General features: G+C 44.3%; 1 protein-coding gene across 6 annotated transcripts in view; it reads left to right on the top strand.

Moving 5' to 3' along the window:
• The window catches only part of TANC2 (tetratricopeptide repeat, ankyrin repeat and coiled-coil containing 2), a 2,511,073-nt gene that overhangs the window by 2,193,908 nt on the left and 299,027 nt on the right, over nt 1-18,138 (top strand). For all 6 annotated transcript variants that reach the window (XM_078645079.1, XM_078645083.1, XM_078645080.1 and 3 more), the window contains one exon: nt 2,073-2,181. In XM_078645079.1, the coding sequence (XP_078501205.1) occupies nt 2,073-2,181 (109 nt within the window). The remainder of the gene's footprint in view (nt 1-2,072; nt 2,182-18,138) is intronic.

Raw genomic sequence — 18,138 nt, 5'->3', positions numbered from 1 at the left:
TCTGAAGCTCCACTCTGCACTCTGAAGCTCCACTCTGCACTCTGAAGCTCCACTCTGCACTCTGAAGCTCCACTCTGAAGCTCCACTCTGAAGCTCCACTCTGAAGCTCCACTCTGAAGCTCCACTCTGAAGCTCCACTCTGAAGCTCCACTCTGCACTCTGAAGCTCCACTCTGCACTCTGAAGCTCCACTCTGAAGCTCCACTCTGCACTCTGAAGCTCCACTCTGAAGCTCCACTCTGAAGCTCCACTCTGAAGCTCCACTCTGAAGCTCCACTCTGAAGCTCCACTCGGAAGCTCCACTCGGAAGCTCCACTCGGAAGCTCCACTCGGAAGCTCCACTCGGAAGGGGCAAAGATCGGAGCATCACGGAACTAAAACAAATATAAACAAGGGCTGTGAGTTACTCTGCGCATGCGCGGGGGCAAGCCTGTTCATTCCAAGCCAGCCTCAGCCAGCCTCGGGAAAAACGAAAGTAATAAAAAAGCGAAACTGACACTGCCACTGCAGACAATGCTGCGCGCTCCCGAGGTGAAATCCGGCACTGAAAACGCTCGTAACACTTTGGTGTCCACTCTCCTAAAAACGGATCACATTAGTTGTCGAGCTGACAGCATTCATGCTTCGCATGAATGCTAACGTCAGCTCGACCTAAAAAGGAATTTAGGTATATCTTCTGGGGATCACCTAGAAGGGGGAATTATTTTAGCCCCAAACGTAACTTCCAGGCAACCTGTGAATCTGCCGAGGAAAGAAGAACTCAGTTGAAGTGCCTCCAAAGCGCGGAACTACCCGCGTCTGGGCGTCGCCAGGGATGGTATTTTTACTGACCTGGAAGATGTTACCAGTTTTACTTCCAGTTGGCACTAGGTAGGTCGCCATGTATAAATGTGAGGAGAAAAATCACATGACCTGGTGTACCAGAGCCACAGTAAAGCTAATTATGTTTCATAAAACGAAAAACAAGTTTGTTTTATATAATTGTTTAAATTGTGGGCGCGTATGGTTTAAAACAATGTCCATTACACTAAAACATACTCTACCCATTAATGAAAATAAAAGGTAAATTGACAGGCAGTTACTTGGTCGTCTCTAGCGGGAAACCTAGATAGTGTTCTTTTAGTTTAGTAACACAAGGCACAAGGGTCATTTTTAAAGCGTGCAGTTCACAAATTCCAAGGGTTTTCAACAGAAAATACCTTTTTACCATGTACAAAAGACTTTTAGAAGTCAGAAAGTCTTTCTGGCCATTAAAGGGTCTATTGTGGCCCTTTCCTAATTGCAAATAGAAGGGGGCGTGAAAGGACCCCTTCTTCCTATTTGCAAATCGCAAAGGGATGTATCGGTTTGTGACCACAACTGCAGTCAAAAATTCTTTTGTCAGTTATTGACTCTTGTGTTGGGGTGGTAACTGATTACCAAAGAGGAAGCTGTCCTAGATTCCTTTTGGAATTGTTGTATGCTCTCATGGAATACCCCGGGGTGTGGGGCAGTTGTGAGGGTCAGTAAACCTTCTAGGAGATGACTTGCATGCCCTATTCACCCCGCCCCCCCGATGTTTTCTAGCATGTAAATTGTTTTAAAGCCGCACCTGTCCATCAAGAGATGTGGACTAATTTGAAGGAACAAAAATGTTGACTTGTTGAGAATGTAAAGGCATGGAAAGGAGGTCTCCTGTCCAACACAGTTGGTCATAAAATGCCACGAGAGAGAATGTTTTCCGACCGTCTACAAATATAGTTTTGCTATGCAACTGATTAGTACATCCGTTCACATCACTAAAATGCTGGACAGGTCGCAGAAAGTCACGATGAATTTTGCATTCCCTGTTTGCAACCTGCTCAGTGATTCATCTGGTCCCATCATGAAGTGTGTAAGGACAATTTTTTCAGACGCAGAACTAAGCATTTGACATGAGAGACCACCTTTGTAGTTCCTTGAATAGATCTATGTCCTTTGAATTCCTACTAAAGTGTTCTGCACTGCTGTGACTGTTGATATAGGCCTAGAAAAAATTGAACAAAATAGCACCCGTATAGCTCAGCCTGCTTGCATTCTCTTTTCTTTCACTAGGAGTGGCCACACTTTGCTTGCCTTTTGGTTCTCTCGCCAGGAAGGGAAATTGAACAGACAGCAAACAATCGAGCTTGGACACCACATCCTTAAAGCACATATTTTCAAGGTATTGTTTTATTCTATTTTTCAAACTGCTTCTGGGTGTGACTGACGATAAGTGATATCTTCGGTGATTATTGATACTTTTAATGTTTGATGTGACTGGTGATTCTTGGTGTCACTGATAATTTACATACTTTCTCAATTTATTTTAATTTTTACACCATGCATTAACATTGTTTTGATTAAAGATTAGTGCTATAGGTTACATTTTAATAGATTTGCTCTGTAACTGTGTTCATGTTCCAAGATTTGACTCACATTTGATAAAATAGATCACAATACCATTACTTGGAAATTGTGTTAATAACTTCTGCTGTTTTACAATGAGACCAAAATGCAGACTGTTTCCTAACCAGAATTCCCACTCATTCCAACTTGAAAAATCTTTGATTCCATCATATAGTCAGTACAGATATAATGATTACAGCAAAACCCTTATTAAAATGTTGGAAAATCTGCTTACATTGCATAAAATGCAATCTACAATTCTTCAGGACACTTGTTCAAATCAACCCCAAAGGTAGCAGAAGTGATATCACAAGAGTTCAGTTTTTAGATATCCGCTAAGGAACTGATGATGTAACCTTTGATCTCATTGAAACAGTGTTATACATATTCTCAGGCATGATTGCTTCCAAATTATAAGTGTTTAAATGTTTTCCTTCTCGGAGTATGCAACATAGTTTTTCTGGAGTTGCAAGCAGAAATGTAAGGCTACTACTATCGCATGTTGCTCCTAAAAAATACCTTTGCCAGTCTACGAGACTGAAAGTGAAGAGGTAAACATTGCATATAACTTAAATGTTACTGACGAATACACAACTTTCCTCTTCATCTATGAAAAGAAGTTGTTAGTCTTGAAGGCCCCAGAATACCCACCCCACCTCCTCAGTGATAGAAAGGACGCCATTCCCCTACTGTCCCCGCTGCCATGCAAAAGACCCTTGTACTGATCTCCATTAGGTATGAAATTTGTGTCTGTTTCCCAAGCACAACTAGGTTGTCTGCGATGCCTGCCACTTCTTCTGCTGTAAGAAAACCCTCCTTGATCATCTAGCTCGGTGTCTGGAGATTTCGCGTAGGAGTGGAGACAACTTTCCGGACTCTTTGGCCCGAGAGCATCGAAGGGGAACACCATCCACAACCATCGGCCACAGCTTAGGAAGTTTTCTACGATGACGACAGCTCCGGTCCGACCTGTAGTTTGAGGATCTTCCATCAGTGCAATCAGCCATGAGTACGGTACTCCCTCTGCCTCAACACTGCTCGCAAGTTGAGCAGCCCTTTCCCAAGGGCCATCTAGCCACTCTGCGGAATCAGTGACAAGCCGCTGTGCCCCCGCTGACTTCTGCCCGACACCAACCACCACCTTCGAACACAACACCAAACGCCAGCTCAGCGCTAAAGAAACCATTGAGGCCGACTGCTTCAGAGCTCCAGCCGTGGAACCGACCCAATTGTTGGAGTCGTTGCCTTCAGTGTCGAAATTGGCATCAGATTTGAGACCCTTGGCGCTGATCACCAAGACTGGCGCCATCTTGGGTACCGTCGAGCCAATCCTCCATAAATTCCAAGAGAAGATAGACGCCCGACTGAAGTACTTGTTGTTACGTCCCCACATGGGCCGGATTCTCACCCGCCCTTCGGGATTAGCTTCTCAGCCATCCAAATGGCAGCTGTCCTTTGAGGAAGCCTTGGTCGTGCCACCTGCATGCAGGCAGAGCAAGAGAGTGGACAAGGCAGCTAGCCCTTTGCCCGTCGCTCATTCAGCCACCTCTCCCTCCTCCACAGCGTTCACCTTACCTGCCCATTTCTCCAGGCGACACTCTTTCCTGTAATCCTCAGGAGTCACTTCACTCAAATCAAAGAGGAAGCATAGCAGAGGGGATATCTTCGGCCAACCTCCGCAGAGTGATCCCTGGGACACCTATGATGCTTACCCTCCGTGTCTAACCCAGGGTGGTGTGGAGTGCAAAAAAGCGATGGATTTAGGCCCAGATCCTTGTACTGGGGTGAATGTATGACATTGTTCTACATTCTGTCCATCAGCTGTGTTTTTTGCAATTTTCACCCCGAGTGGGCTGGGTATGCTCAGACGTGAGTCCCAGGCTCTCCACACCACTGGAGTCAAGCTATCCAGGCTGATGAAGGCTGATAGCCAGAAACCGGTCCTTGGATGCTTGTTTCCGGTCTGGGAAAGACATAGCTTGGTAGTTCGGACTGGACTGTTCCCATGAGGCACAGGGTCAGAGCTGATTTGCATATAGCCAGTGTCTAACCCAGGGTGGTGTGGAGTGCTAAAAAACGATGGATTGAGGCCCAGATCCTTGTACTGGGGTGAATGTATGACATTGTTCTACATTCTGTCCATCAACTGTGTTTTTTGCAATTTTCACCCCGAGTGGGCTCAGACGTGAGTCCCAGGCTCTCCACACCACTGGAGTCAAGCTATCCAGGCTGATGAAGGCTGATAGCCAGAAACCGGCCCTTGGATGCTTCATTCCGGTCTGGGAAAGACATGGCTTGGTAGTTCGGACTGGACTGTTCCCATGAGGCACAGGGTCAGAGCTGATTTGCAACCTGCCCTTCGATGGCTAACATCTGTTCAGGCCGCATGTTGGAAAAAATAAAGAAGGATATGGAGGCATCGAAAGCAATGAGCGCTGTGCAGACATCTGCCCCTTGCAGCTCCTTTTGCTGTACGCCATATCGTGAAGGCTCAACGGCCACCTCCTCCAAGGCCTCCACATCCTAATAGCCTCCACATGCCCAGCAGTACTCTCCCAGAGGCCACTCTTTAGAGGGTCTTACAGAGGCAATAACTCAAAAGACAGGGGTAAAGGTGGCACCTCCAAAGGAGCTACAATCACCACTAAGCCCTGACTTCCCTCTGCTCCCCCCCACCCTCAGATCATACCACACCCATCAAGGGGCACCTACAAAGGTTCTTTCCCACTTGGTGGAACGTCACCTCTGGCCAGTGAGTATTGGATAATATCCAACTTAGTTATTGTCTAGAACTTATCCCTCCACACCACCCACCATTCCACCATTCCACCATACCACCTTGCAAACACAAACTCTCCCCAAAACACCAAAGCCTACACAGGAAAGCAGTTCAATCGTTCTTTCTCAAAGTGGCCATAAAACCCATCCCCTACCATTAACAGGGCACGTGAGTATACTCTCTGTACTTCCTGATCCCCAAAAAAGACAGTTCTCTCTGACCCATTCTGCCCCTGAACTAATACATTCTTTCAGATCTTTTCCACATGGTTACTCTTCAAGATGCCATCCTGCACTCTCGACCTGAAGTATGCTTATTTTTACAGATCGATCCACCCAGCACATCACCGGTATCTCAGGTTTGTAGTCAGTGAAAGCATTACCAGTTCAAGGTGCTCCCCTTTGGGAGGTCTCCACAGCACCAAGGGTGTTCACCAAGTGCATTGCAGTAGTGGCTGCTCATTTGCACAGACAGGGTATCCTTTTCTTTGCCTCGCTGGACGACTGGCTCATCAAAAACTGCAGTGATCACATTCCGGTCACAATAAACCTCCTTTACCAGCAAAGGTTTACCATCAACGCTATAAAATCACACCTCCAACCTCTCCAGATACAGCCCTACCTGGGGTCAGTCCTCACCTCAGAATCTGGCATGGCTTAATCAAATGCTGCCAGAATACAGTCCTTACAGGCATCAATTCAAGGTGCTTGGCGCACCAGTGGTCCCAAGTGGAGGGTCATTGGGACGATCTAGTGTTGATCTGCAGCTGCTCTTGTCGCTCTCTACAGTGGAGGAACACCAACAACCTGTTGTAGTGGCGGCCTTTTCTCGACCGAGTTATGCGTAGAGGACCGTTACAACAAACACCTCACTTACAGGTTGGTTTGCACATTTACAGAACCTGACTGTTCAAGGCCAGTGGGAGCCCAGTCATCGGAGTCTCCACATCACTTACCTGGAATTGCTAGCTGTTCACCTTGCGTTGAAAGCTTTCCTTTCCCACTTGACTGGCAAGGTAGTCTGCATCAAGATAGACAATATTAGATCCATGTATTATCTTCAGAAGCAATGTGGTACCCGGTCTCCCCAGCTCTCAACTTAGCCCAGATCATTGGGCAGTGGGCTCTCTGACACAAGATCCAACTGCTTGATACTCCCTTCCTGAGGCGGAAAGCCGGGAAGTATAGAGGACGATTTTTTAACTTTGTGTTATTTTAAAATTGCACCTTACCCGTATTAAATTGTACTTGCTGGAGTGTTTGTGTGACTACCTCTCTTTTGGCCCCCCCCGCAGTCGATATAGGTGCTGCTACGGGGTTTTTCACCATCATAGTCGGCATCTTGGGGGAAGTAGACGGGTAGCGGTGCAGCAGCCTGTCCCCTCCCGCCCTCAGACGCGCATAAATAGCGCATCACACAGCGCGCCGCACTTTGCTTGATACTCCCTTCCTGAGGCAGAAAGCCGGGAGGTATAAAGGACGATTTTTTAACTTTGTTTTATTTTAAAATTGCACCTTACCCGTATTAAATTGTACTTGCTGGAGTGTTTGTGTGACTACCTCTCTTTTGGCCCCCCCGCAGCCGATTTAGGTGCTGCTACGGGGTTTTTCACCATCATAGTCGCCATCTTGGGGGAAATAGACGGGTAGCGGTGCAGCAGCCTGTCCCCTCCCACCCTCATCCGCTTCAAATGGCCACCTCCATTCAGTCGCGCAGCGGGCGCGCCGACGTTGCGCCTAGGCGCGCCTAAGGCAAGCCCGTCTGCGCCCGTCCGCGACCTTCCTGCGACCAGGGCCAGAGATGCTGCAGGTATTGGTCCCCATGATACGATTACCTACAGTCAGCGGGAATTGCTGTCTTTCAGATCCCAGGAGTGCCTGTACCGACAATTTCTTCCTCCTGACTTACAGGTCAGGAATTACCCGTGTAAAGCATGTGACCCTAGATGGGATGGGGAAACTTCAGCGCATAAATGCCCACTATTAAAGACTTCTCCCGTATCACAGATCCCCCAAACTGCACTCACCCTTAGGGCTGGACTTATTATTTGCCGCTCTTTGGTGAAACATTCCCTAGACATTTTTCAGACTCTCGGTGACAACAATTGGGATCTACTCTTTTTGATGGAAACTTGGTTAGGTGACGACACAAATCCAGCATTATGTCTGGCCATCCCGGCAGGCTTTAATATCTTATGTGCTAACCGGTGTAGTGGCAGACATGGTGGTGGGGTTGCCATTATCTATAAATCTCAATGGAAGATCTCGTCATTTTCTTATGATCCCATTGACTCCATAGAAGCTCTTCCTTTCTGTATCGAATTAACCGCTACTACCACTTGTTCAGGTCGACTGGTCTATCGTCCACCTAAATCCAGCACGTTGAACTTACCTAGCATTCTGGACTTTATTCTTCAAGCTAGTTCTCGCTATGCAAACTTCACCTTGCTTGGAGATTTCAATCTCCACGCGGAAGATGAATCCTGCCTGTCTAGTAATAACTTCTTATCCACTCTGGATGACTGTGGATTAATTCAACTGGTTACTCTTCCCACACACAGGCTGGACATACGTTGGACCTTATCTGCTCTATCCTTCCTGATATTATAATCGGTGACCCTAGTCCAGTGATCTGGTCCGATCATTACTTTATTCCTTTTTCTATTCTACTACTCCACCGGGATAGACCTAGGATACTGGCTAAGGAGTTTGGCAGAAACTGGAGTAAGATCTCATCGGCATGTCTATTGGATTATCTCCCCTCTGCTGAACCACCAGGCGCCTCAGACCTGGATTCCTGTCTAGACAATGTTAACAATTGGGTTTCTTCAGCCATCGATTCCATTGCCCCACTTCGACCTATTAAAACCTTTCGCTCAGCCCCTGCCGCACCCTGGTATTCTGATGACCTGCGTAAATGTAAGTCTGCATGTAAATCTCTTGAACGCAGCTGGAGACAGTCTTATTCAGCAGACAGTAAACTAAAATACAGAGCCTCTCTAAAAGATTATCGGAAAATGATTATAAATCATAAACGATGTTACCTCTCGTAAAAAATCAATCAAGCTCATGGCTCTGCTAGGGAGATTTTTAAAACTGTCAAAACCTTCACTGACCCCCAGGCTCTTAACCGGCGACCACCAGTGTCCCAAACCCTTTGCACACGGCTCTCCGATTACTTCGAGGAGAAAATAGCTTTAATCTATGACTCCTTCCCCATTACTGAAAGTCATGATATCAGGGAAGTATCATCGGTACCTCCAGCTCCAACTTCAATCTTTGCTGAATTTCAGGAAATCACCGAAGACCGTTCCCTCCAAGAACTATACAAATGCAAGTCTGGGTCGCCTAACGACCCCTGGCCGCCTAAACAATACAAAGCCCTTGCTATACTTCTCAATCCCCATCTTAACAGTATCTAGAATGCCTCTTTGCGTACTGGTGTTTACCCAGAGTCATGGAAACATGCCCTCCTTGTTCTCATTCTGAAGAAGGTCAACGCTGACCCCGATAACCAGGCTAATTATAGGCCCATTTCCTTACTTCCAGCCCCCGCTTAGAAGACTGGCGCACCAACAGCTCGCAGGTTTCATCGAATCAAATGGCCTATTTCATAATTCTCAACACGGGTTTCGGTCCGGATACAGTACTGAGTCGGCCCTGATAGAGATGGCCGACTCCATGCGGTGGACGCTGGATAAGCGTTCAATGGCGGTGTTGGTGCTGCTGGATCTTTCCGCAGCATTCGACACAGTCTCCCACCCGATCTTGATCAACCGTCTCAGTGCTATAGGCTTTCAGGGCATAGCACTCAATTGGATTGTTTCATTTTTGTACAATCGCACTCAACATGTGTTTACCCCTCCCTACACCTCAACCAGTCGCCCACTTAAATGGGGAGTGCCGCAGGGCTTTTCGCTGAGTCCCCTTCTATTTAACATTTATTTTTCCCCCCTGGCTGAGTTAATATCCCAGACTGGAATTAAGATGACATCGTACGCTGATGACATCCAGCTTCTTTTTTCCTACGACGATTTTAACCTGACCACCTTTGATCCCCTGAAAAATTGTCTCAGAGACATTGCTAACTGCATGAATGACAACTTTTTTAAATTGAATGCAGGAAAGACCGAGTTTCTTTTCTTTAATCAACCCTCTCCTTTGGATTCGAACCTCTGGTGGCCGGTGGATTTGAGTCCCGCTCCCCTCCCCAAGGAATAAGTAAGAAACCTGGGCGTTAGATGGGATACGTGTCTTTCTTTCCACTGCCAAATTCATACGGTCTCTGCAGCATGTTTCCAAAAAATTAGGTTGATAAAAAAATTCATCAACTACTTACCCAGTAATACTAGAAAAACAATTGTTCAGGCCCTTATTACATCTCATTTGGACTATGCCAATGGTTTATACCTTGGATTATCTTCAGGCCTGTGCCACAGCCTGCAAATAGTCCAAAACGCCGCGGCTCGGTTCGTCTGTGGCATCTCTCTCCGAGAAAATATCTCCCCTCACTTGCGTAAGCTACATTGGCTACCGATCCACAAAAGGGTGGAGTTCAAAGCTTTGACTTTGGCTCACTGGGCCACTAAAGGACGCGGTTCTGCCTATCTCTCATCGTGCCTTCGTCCCTATAGCAATTCCCGAAATCTCCGCTCCAATTCCAAGCTACTACTTGTAACTCCCAGATTTAAAAAAGTTCGCTTTGGCGGAAGAACATTTTAAGTGTGTGCTTCCGCTCAGTGGAACAAACTTCCGATCTCTCTGCGCATGATTCAAGAGGAACTGCCATTCCGTAAATCTCTTAAGACTTTTCTCTTCTGTTAATCGTATCCTCCGGTAAGATTCAGTATCCTAAGCATTAGCGCCGGGACACCCCGTTGGGGTAGCTGCGCGCTTTATAAAACACACAAATAAAATAAATAAATAAAACTGCTAGCTGAGTACGTTCTGGGAGTGGACTACAACTCTTTTGACCTCCGCAGCAGGAATGCAGCTACAAGTTCATTAGTGGGAACTCCACCCGCAAGTCCTCCTCCAGTACTTCCTCCATTAGGACTCCCAGAGGTAGACTTCTTTGCCACAGCAGAAAATGCCAAATGCACAAACTTCACGTCCAGGTTTCCACACCCACAGTCCAGCGACAAGGCACTATGAATTAGTTGGTTAGGAAATTGCCTACGCTCCTCTCCCACCACTTCTGATTGTGGTTTGGAGGTTTCGGCACTCAACTCTCATCTTCATCCTAGTAGCTCCCACCTGGTCTTGCTAACCCTGGTTCACAACTCTGCTCAGACTCTGTGGTTCCGCACAAGAACCTTCTCAACAGGCCGTACCTTCTCACGCAGAACCATGGAAAAATCATCCCTCCAGACCCCAATTCTCTCAATCTGGCTCCTGATGTCCTAGAATTTGGATGCCTTAATCTTCCACCAGAGTGCATGAGCATTCTTAAATAACAGCACACGCCTGCTACCAGTGTCTGTTATGCTGCCAAGTGGAGGAGGTTCGTCTACTACTATGCAACCCATCTCTTTCTTCAGAATTCCAGTTACTAAAGCTTTTATGGAGGATCCCAAGAGTCATTCCTCCTCTGGTCACACCAGCCCCAGCATGGAACCTCAACATTGCACTGACAAGACTCATGGGCCTACTGTTTGAACCCCCTCCACTCCTGCCTTCTCCAGTTTCTTTCTTGGCTAGTGGCATTTCTTGTTGCCATCACTTCACTCAGGTGTGTCAGTGAGCTTCAGGCAGTAACCTTAGAACAACTTTTTGTCCACATACACAGTGATAGGGTTGTCCTCCGCATCAAACCCAGATTCTTCCATAAGGTGGTGTCACAGTTCCACCTTAATCCATTGACCTCCCTGTCTTTTTCCCTCAACCTGACTCAGTTGTGGAACAGACTCTCCATACTTTGGATATTAAATAAGCCCTTATGTACTATACTGACAGGACTAAACAATTTTGAAAGATCCAACAGCCCATTGTAGCTCTTTCCAAACCCCACAAAGCGAAGGCCCAATCCAAATCAGGCATTACAAGATGGATTGTTAGGGGCATCCAGATTTGCTATGTTAAAGGTAAAAGGACCTTGCCCATTCCTCCTAGAGCCCACTCCACTTAGAAAAAAGGAGCCTTTATGGCCTTCCAGGGGAACATTCCTATAGCTGACATACCACATACTTTTACAAAACATTATTGTGTGGAGGTGCTAGCCCGCGAACAAGCCAGTGTTGTCCAGGCAGTACTCCAAACACTTTTTCATTCTACTGCAACCCCCACAGGCTAGCCACCACTTTCTGGGAGGATTGCTTTATAATCTGTGCGCAACATGTGTATCAATAACCACACATGCCTTGAACGGAAAATGTTACTGACCCAGTTATCGGTTCGTGGCATGTACTGCTGTAGATTCACATGCAACCCACCTTCCGCCCTGGATACCTGTTTGTGTTGAACTGATCTTTCTGTCTCACTGTCCTCTTTCTTTGCATGACCATCTCTCTATACATCGCTACATTTCTCATTCCATCTTCACCCACTGTGCGAGAATACAATCTTAACAATGGAGTAGATTCATTACCAGCAAGAGGAGGAGTCACAGTACCTCATGACTCGAAAGACATCGTCAAAGAAAATCAACTTGCACACATCCAGACCCAACAGTAGATAGCAAGAGTATGCAAAGTGTGTGCATCTACAGCACATCATGCCACAAACAGATGCTTAATGGGTAGGTAGCATTTTCCATTTTGAAAATTCAACACTAACAAGTCTTTGGATCACAACAAAGATATTCTGGGTAATTTTGCATTATTTTCTATTCGAATTAGTTTTATCTTTACAGTGATGCCATTTCCTCACAATGTATATGTGGATCGGAGACAGTTTTATATTTTAATAAAGCCCAATATCATATATCATTACAAATGAAAACGGAGATTTTCCACAGTTCTCAGACTAAAGTTTTGAGAACTATGGTTGTTGGGGATATTTGCCTACGCGAGCTACTGAGTATAACTAGATCTGTCCTCTCTAGTGTTTATACATCACGGGTGTCAGGATATATGTTTTCAGATAGCTGCTGTTCCACAGAACTCAAGAGGGCATGCTAATTCCATGGTCTTGTTGGTCTGTATCTCGAGTTAACTGATGCATCTGAAATTATGTTTGCCCAAGTTAAATTATCCCCTAGTTTCTTCAACCTTCCCTGAATGGAATAAGGTCCACAAGACAGAATGTAGTTCCCTGTAAGTGCCTAAGTGGATGGTTGGTGGAATGGATTAATGGCTCTGACCACGAGAGGGAGGGAGGGAGGGTGTCTAGGTCTGTCTGTGTGTGTAACATTAAGCTTCTCACGTATAACCCTATATCCTTTTCACTCTATGCTACAGCTCTAAAGAGACTGACCTAACAGTATGTTGCTACTCGCCCATTATTATTAGTTCAATTTTTTAGAACTGCATATGTGACCAGCTTTTGGGAACACAATATTCAGATCTTATCTTAAATGTTAAGCCCGTTGTGACCCTTCCGTATAGTGGTCTAGGTTGCACAAACAGTCATACAGAGCATGATAAACAAATTATTTGAGCCCTAATTGGGCCAAGACACAAGGCGGAATAAGAAGCGCAATATTACGTAGCTCTCAGGATTCTTCTCTTGCCAGGCTCTCTATGCAAGCCTCATTCTAGAACCTATTTAATCCTCACCGTAAAGATTGTCTGGCAAGCTCTGGGTCAACAGTCCTGCATCACAGACACGCTTATGAGTCTAGTACGTGAGAACGTTCTCCATTCCCTTCTCAGGATCAACTGGCACAGGGATAGAGTTATTCAGGATGCACGACCTAAGACCATCTAGTCTCACTCTTGGTCTCTCCAACCCATTAGGTTGTCACCTTGGTGGTGAACTTGATGTCCGATCCATCTACTCTCCTTCCCAGTGTCCTCAACACTGTGTCTGCAGCCAGGTCCGGGCTAATCAGGCTTCTTGAAAGATTTATGTGGGCATGCCACCGTAAGAAATCATCCTGCAGCAGCTCAGATAGAGCAGTGATCACAAACACACATCTTGGATTGCCCTTCAGGGCTTTTCCCATCCAAGCACGAGGGTGCAGCCATGCAGGACAGTTATATGATTATTAAATTGAAGCAAGGCCATGACCCCTACTAATCTCAAGTGTTCACCATCTTGCACTTAAGACTTTTTGTACTTGTCAACATTACCTAGTCTTAGGCCTCTCTAAATCACAACTCTCTCTAATGTATGTACCTTTTGACTGAGATTGACAAGCTTGTGTTTACATTTAGATCCTATTTTGTAAATTCAAGGACAATTAGAGCAGTAAATATGTTAACTTATTTACAGAAACTTGGCTTGATTTTATTCTTGGCAGAGAAATACATTGCAATAGAGAAGCTCCCTCCCTGCCAAGACTATAGTCTGCCCTCCCGAATTAAATGCTTGTGGATTATAGTCTGACAACGGTGGAGACTACTCTGTCTCTGCCGTGGTTAAGCTCCTCTGATTGCCAACAGAGTAGGGTCCTGCCCAGTTTTGGCTATATTCCTGCCCACCTAATTTAGATAGACATATAGCTGGTTTTCAGTCTCTGTCACCACCAGGAAAAACCTGGTGATAAGGGAAATTGAAAAGTGCTCACTGCTCCCTCACCAAGGGAGTAAACTCCTACGGCAAGGAGGGCATTGTTTTTGTTTTCATTTTCTAAACGAAAATCACACTTTGAGATTGGCTTTTTAAAAATATTTTTTTTAAAGTTTGCTGTATGGCAGAATTACATGCATTAACAAGAACTGATGTGGTGGCAGATCCTGACCATGCTAGAATTGTCTGCTGGGCAAACAGGCATTTTTAAATGTAGCCGTTGGGAGCTCCGGCGGGGTGACGGAGTAAATTACTAACTTGCCCTTGCAAAAGACAGGCTGACTGCCAAAACTTAGATCAGGCCCTATGTCTCTCTTCTCTTCACAGTAGGGAAAAAAAGCAATCATGAGTTATGGGACCCCCCTTGTTTATGCCTTTTATGGATTATACACTACAGTTCCTCTTTTTGTAGGAGCCCAAGTGCCCACTATTCCAGCATATATCGTGCTAAAACAACATGCTACCTTGAACAACATGTTTCTTTGATTTTCAGAAGGAGGCGGACTTTGCAGCTTCAATTTCTAGACCGTGTTCCTGTAACACAATCCCATGTGAAATATATTCTCCCAATGTAGTACAAGTGGTATTGTTCTATAATCGGCTTCATGCATTCCTTAAGCCTTCATTTGAAAATGCATCTATCTCACAGTAATCTTATTGTTTACCTTTAATTTATGGTGTTCAGCCGCCTCAAAAAACGAACGAACATTAGCGAGTAATTTTGCGTAATTTAATTATGGAAAGAGATGCAGAATATTATACACTAGAAAATAGATTTAACCGACTAAATAGGGTTTGCCATCACTGGTAGCATCTGAGCAGCATTTTAATTTGCAGTCAAATATATTATGCAATTAAGAGGATTCTGTGTTGCTAGATTAGTGAATTCAATACTTTTAAATACGTCTCATCTATCTAATGTCTCTTCTAGCTCATAGGAAATAATGTTCCAGTGCTCACCTCTTCTATTCAAGTGGCCTCAAAGCTGATTTCTTCTTAAGGCGTCTCCTCTGTCCTCCTTTTGCTGGATCGTGTGTTTTTTTTGTCAGAATGAACAACCAAACCCATTGTGGTTTACTGCTCTAATTTGTAATCTTCCCTTTGTGGAAATCAGGATGGTTACTTGTGCTCAGTATCAGTTTCTAATATCTGTCTTAATACAGATGTAGTGAATTACTGTTCAAACCTTTTTTTTCTCAATATTCTTTTACATTATCTTTTTTCCGCTTTGAGATATATTTGATGTGACAGGTCCAAATAGTGATTTAAATAAATGATTGATGGTGTGACTTACTGGTAGTTTGAATAGCCCCTCAACATCTTTTTTTGTGCCTGAGGGTGAAAGTTAAGGATGGCAATACATAGGTCTTTTATTATAGCTAAAGGGACACGTTTTTCGAGCACAGAATGGCTTTATATGATTTAGAGACCAAGACCATAACCATTGCTGTCTTTCTGTGGCAAAAGGCAATACATCGATTGACTGCTACAGTGGTTCAAGTTAGATAAGTTAAAGAAAGGCGAGGGCTTGTGTGAGTCTAGGGAAACATTTGCTGAAACAAACAGTAATGACAGATGTTAATATTGTACTCAATGGAAGGGAAACGCCATGGATAGGGCACAATAACTTAACATATAATACAAATATTGTTTATATATTTATGGAACCTCATATATTTAATACAAGATTTGGTTGAAGATGTATACGTCAATATGTCATTGAGACAAACCTTTTGTTATTCTGTGGATATACTAAAGCCCTAGGTGCATGTTACACCAAACCACAAAGTAATAGAGTAAAAAATAAGCACATGGTGGTCTTAGAGTGGGTAGCACGGGAGACTGCCTGGAGGGTTATTATGTAGGGAATGAAGATGTAGAAATAAGGAGGCTGTCTCCAGCTGAGCTGAAAGAAATCCCGGACCACCAAGTGAGTCAGAGAAATTCTCAGCTTCTTTAAAAAGCACATGCGACAAGAAAAGTGGAGAAATCCAGGCATTCACGCTGTGCTGATGCATAGCAGCAGTCACTTATCTAGGTTATCACAGCAGAGAGCGGATGTGCTAAGGGTGGAGAAGAGAAAATCTGTGTGTGCACTCCCTGAGGCTCATGAAAATAAAATCAGAGAACCTGTACAGTTTCTAACATCCCACACCAAAAGAAAAGGATAGCGCAAAAATGGAACGCTTGATTTTTCATTTCAATACGATGTAAAGGGCAAATTTATATGGATTCTAAAATCTGTGTGTAAATATGTGTTCTAAAATATAAAGATAAATTCCCTTCATTGTTTTCCTTTGGTTAATTCCAAGAGGAATCAATATCCAGGTCTCGGCATAACTGCAGAGACGGCCTTGTTTTTTTTAAATATGGAAATTAATAGATTAAGCACGTGTGCATGTAGTTCCAACTTAGTTCAAGGGAGTTTGGCTGTATATGGGTATGTCCGATGTTTTAATTAAGAGTAGTCTGTTCAGAGAGCATAAAGGATGATTTGGGCTACCCGTAATTGCCATCAAATTCATTGTATCTGTGTTTAAATATTTTCGCCTGCTCTGTGTATCTACCCACAGTTCAATACTGGTGACTTTTACAGCTGAAACCCCATCCTGATGGAACTTGACTGGCTCTTTTTGCTGGTTGCACCATTTTCAAAGGGAGGTGTATCATTTACAGAGTAATCATTACCAGCACCCAACATATCTGGCTGACAGGCTCACAATCTCTGAGGCGCTTGGCAAACCTGCAGCTAGGAACACCGCCAGACTGGAGGCAAAGAAGCAAAAAACTAAACAACAAGGCAACAGCCCTTCTCGATCAGTACACCCAGCATTTGTATCAATATTCCTGCAGTGCTCAGGACAGCCCAACCAACCCTTCTTCAATATAGGAAAGTACCGAAGACAAACCACTCTAAGAAAACACTACATCAGGATGCAGTAGCAGAGTAGTCTACTTTTGCTGCCAAAACCCAACTATCTCTCCAGTCACTTGTTGACTGTACCTTTGCCTTTGACAGTATACAGTGCTCCAATTACTTTAGGCTAGGTTTGTGCTGCAAGGCATTATATTGCTTACGAGTGGCAAACTTAAGGAGGTGGTAGTGTACATGCCCATAATATATCCATTATTCTTCAGCAATAGCATATGGCTAAAGACTTTATATTTCTTCCTTTATTTAGTTCTATTTCATATGGTCCCTCATCTTCATGTGGCAAAATACATGACATGGCAGGGTTATATATATTTCTGAAGTGGATGCATTCCTTTCGACTCTCCTAAGTGTGCTTTTGTAGACTAAGTCTGGTACCCTTAATTTGACGTGCAATACCTCACATGCAAATTTTGTGTTGCTTTTGCTTGTATCTTTTTCACCTGTTTAGAGGTTTTCTGTTTGCTTTCCATAATCCAAATGAGATGTTACAGCTGTTGAATTATAGTTCAGCTAGTCCGAGACCTTGTATTGCATTGGGTGGTTGTATTTGTTAATAGTTGGATATCCAATGTCCTGATCAGAGGCAAAACAGCTGAGCCCTTTAACTACTAGTCCTTTAACTACTAGTCCTTTGCTTCTGTTGGTAGTTATTTAATTTGTTCTTGTGTTAATACAATTGTTGCAATCATTTCAATTGGTTCAAATAACTCGCAGGTACTGCTCCCTATACTAGGAAAACAGTGTGTTAGCTCTGGTTTTAGTGGAAGAACAACTTAACTTCACCATCAATATGTCGAGCTTACCTTTTTAGTCCCATTATCTCTTAAGGCTCCGTAGAGCACCCAGTTAAGAAAATATTGATGGTAGTTGAGTAGAGCTAGGAGCTAGATAACCATGATTAATCCTACAAAACTGCAAAGATAGCAATCCTCCAGTACAATAAGTGTTAATTCGCAAACTGTGTTCCTCTTCCTCTGTTACCAAGTCTTGTCCACCAGCTCTAGAATTTAGGCAAGATACATGCCCCCTATTTTTAGCATTCAAGTTGCTGATTGCTGCTCAAATGTCTTTCTCCCCTCCAGGTTCAGTCTCCTTAATCACACTCCTTTCATTTGTGAACACTCAATCTGGTTTCCGGAGTGGTGAGCCTGAATGTTCTACAGTCTTGTAACTCATTTATTTAATTGTTTAATAAGACAGAACTTCTGCAGTGGAAAGTGCTCTGTCAGTTAGTTTCTCCTGTTCGAGCAGTGTGGAACCCAGTATACCTAGAAACGGGCTCTTTTGTTGTTTTGTAGGCACTTCACTTTTGATTCGAGTTGAATATTGGAGTTAACACACATTCTTGAA

The sequence above is a fragment of the Lissotriton helveticus genome, chromosome 5_1, assembly GCF_964261635.1.
Source record: "Lissotriton helveticus chromosome 5_1, aLisHel1.1, whole genome shotgun sequence".
NCBI classification, from domain to species: Eukaryota; Metazoa; Chordata; class Amphibia; order Caudata; family Salamandridae; genus Lissotriton; species Lissotriton helveticus.
The sequence above is the reverse complement of the archived record's forward strand: the minus strand, read 5'-3'. Positions and strand labels throughout refer to the sequence as shown.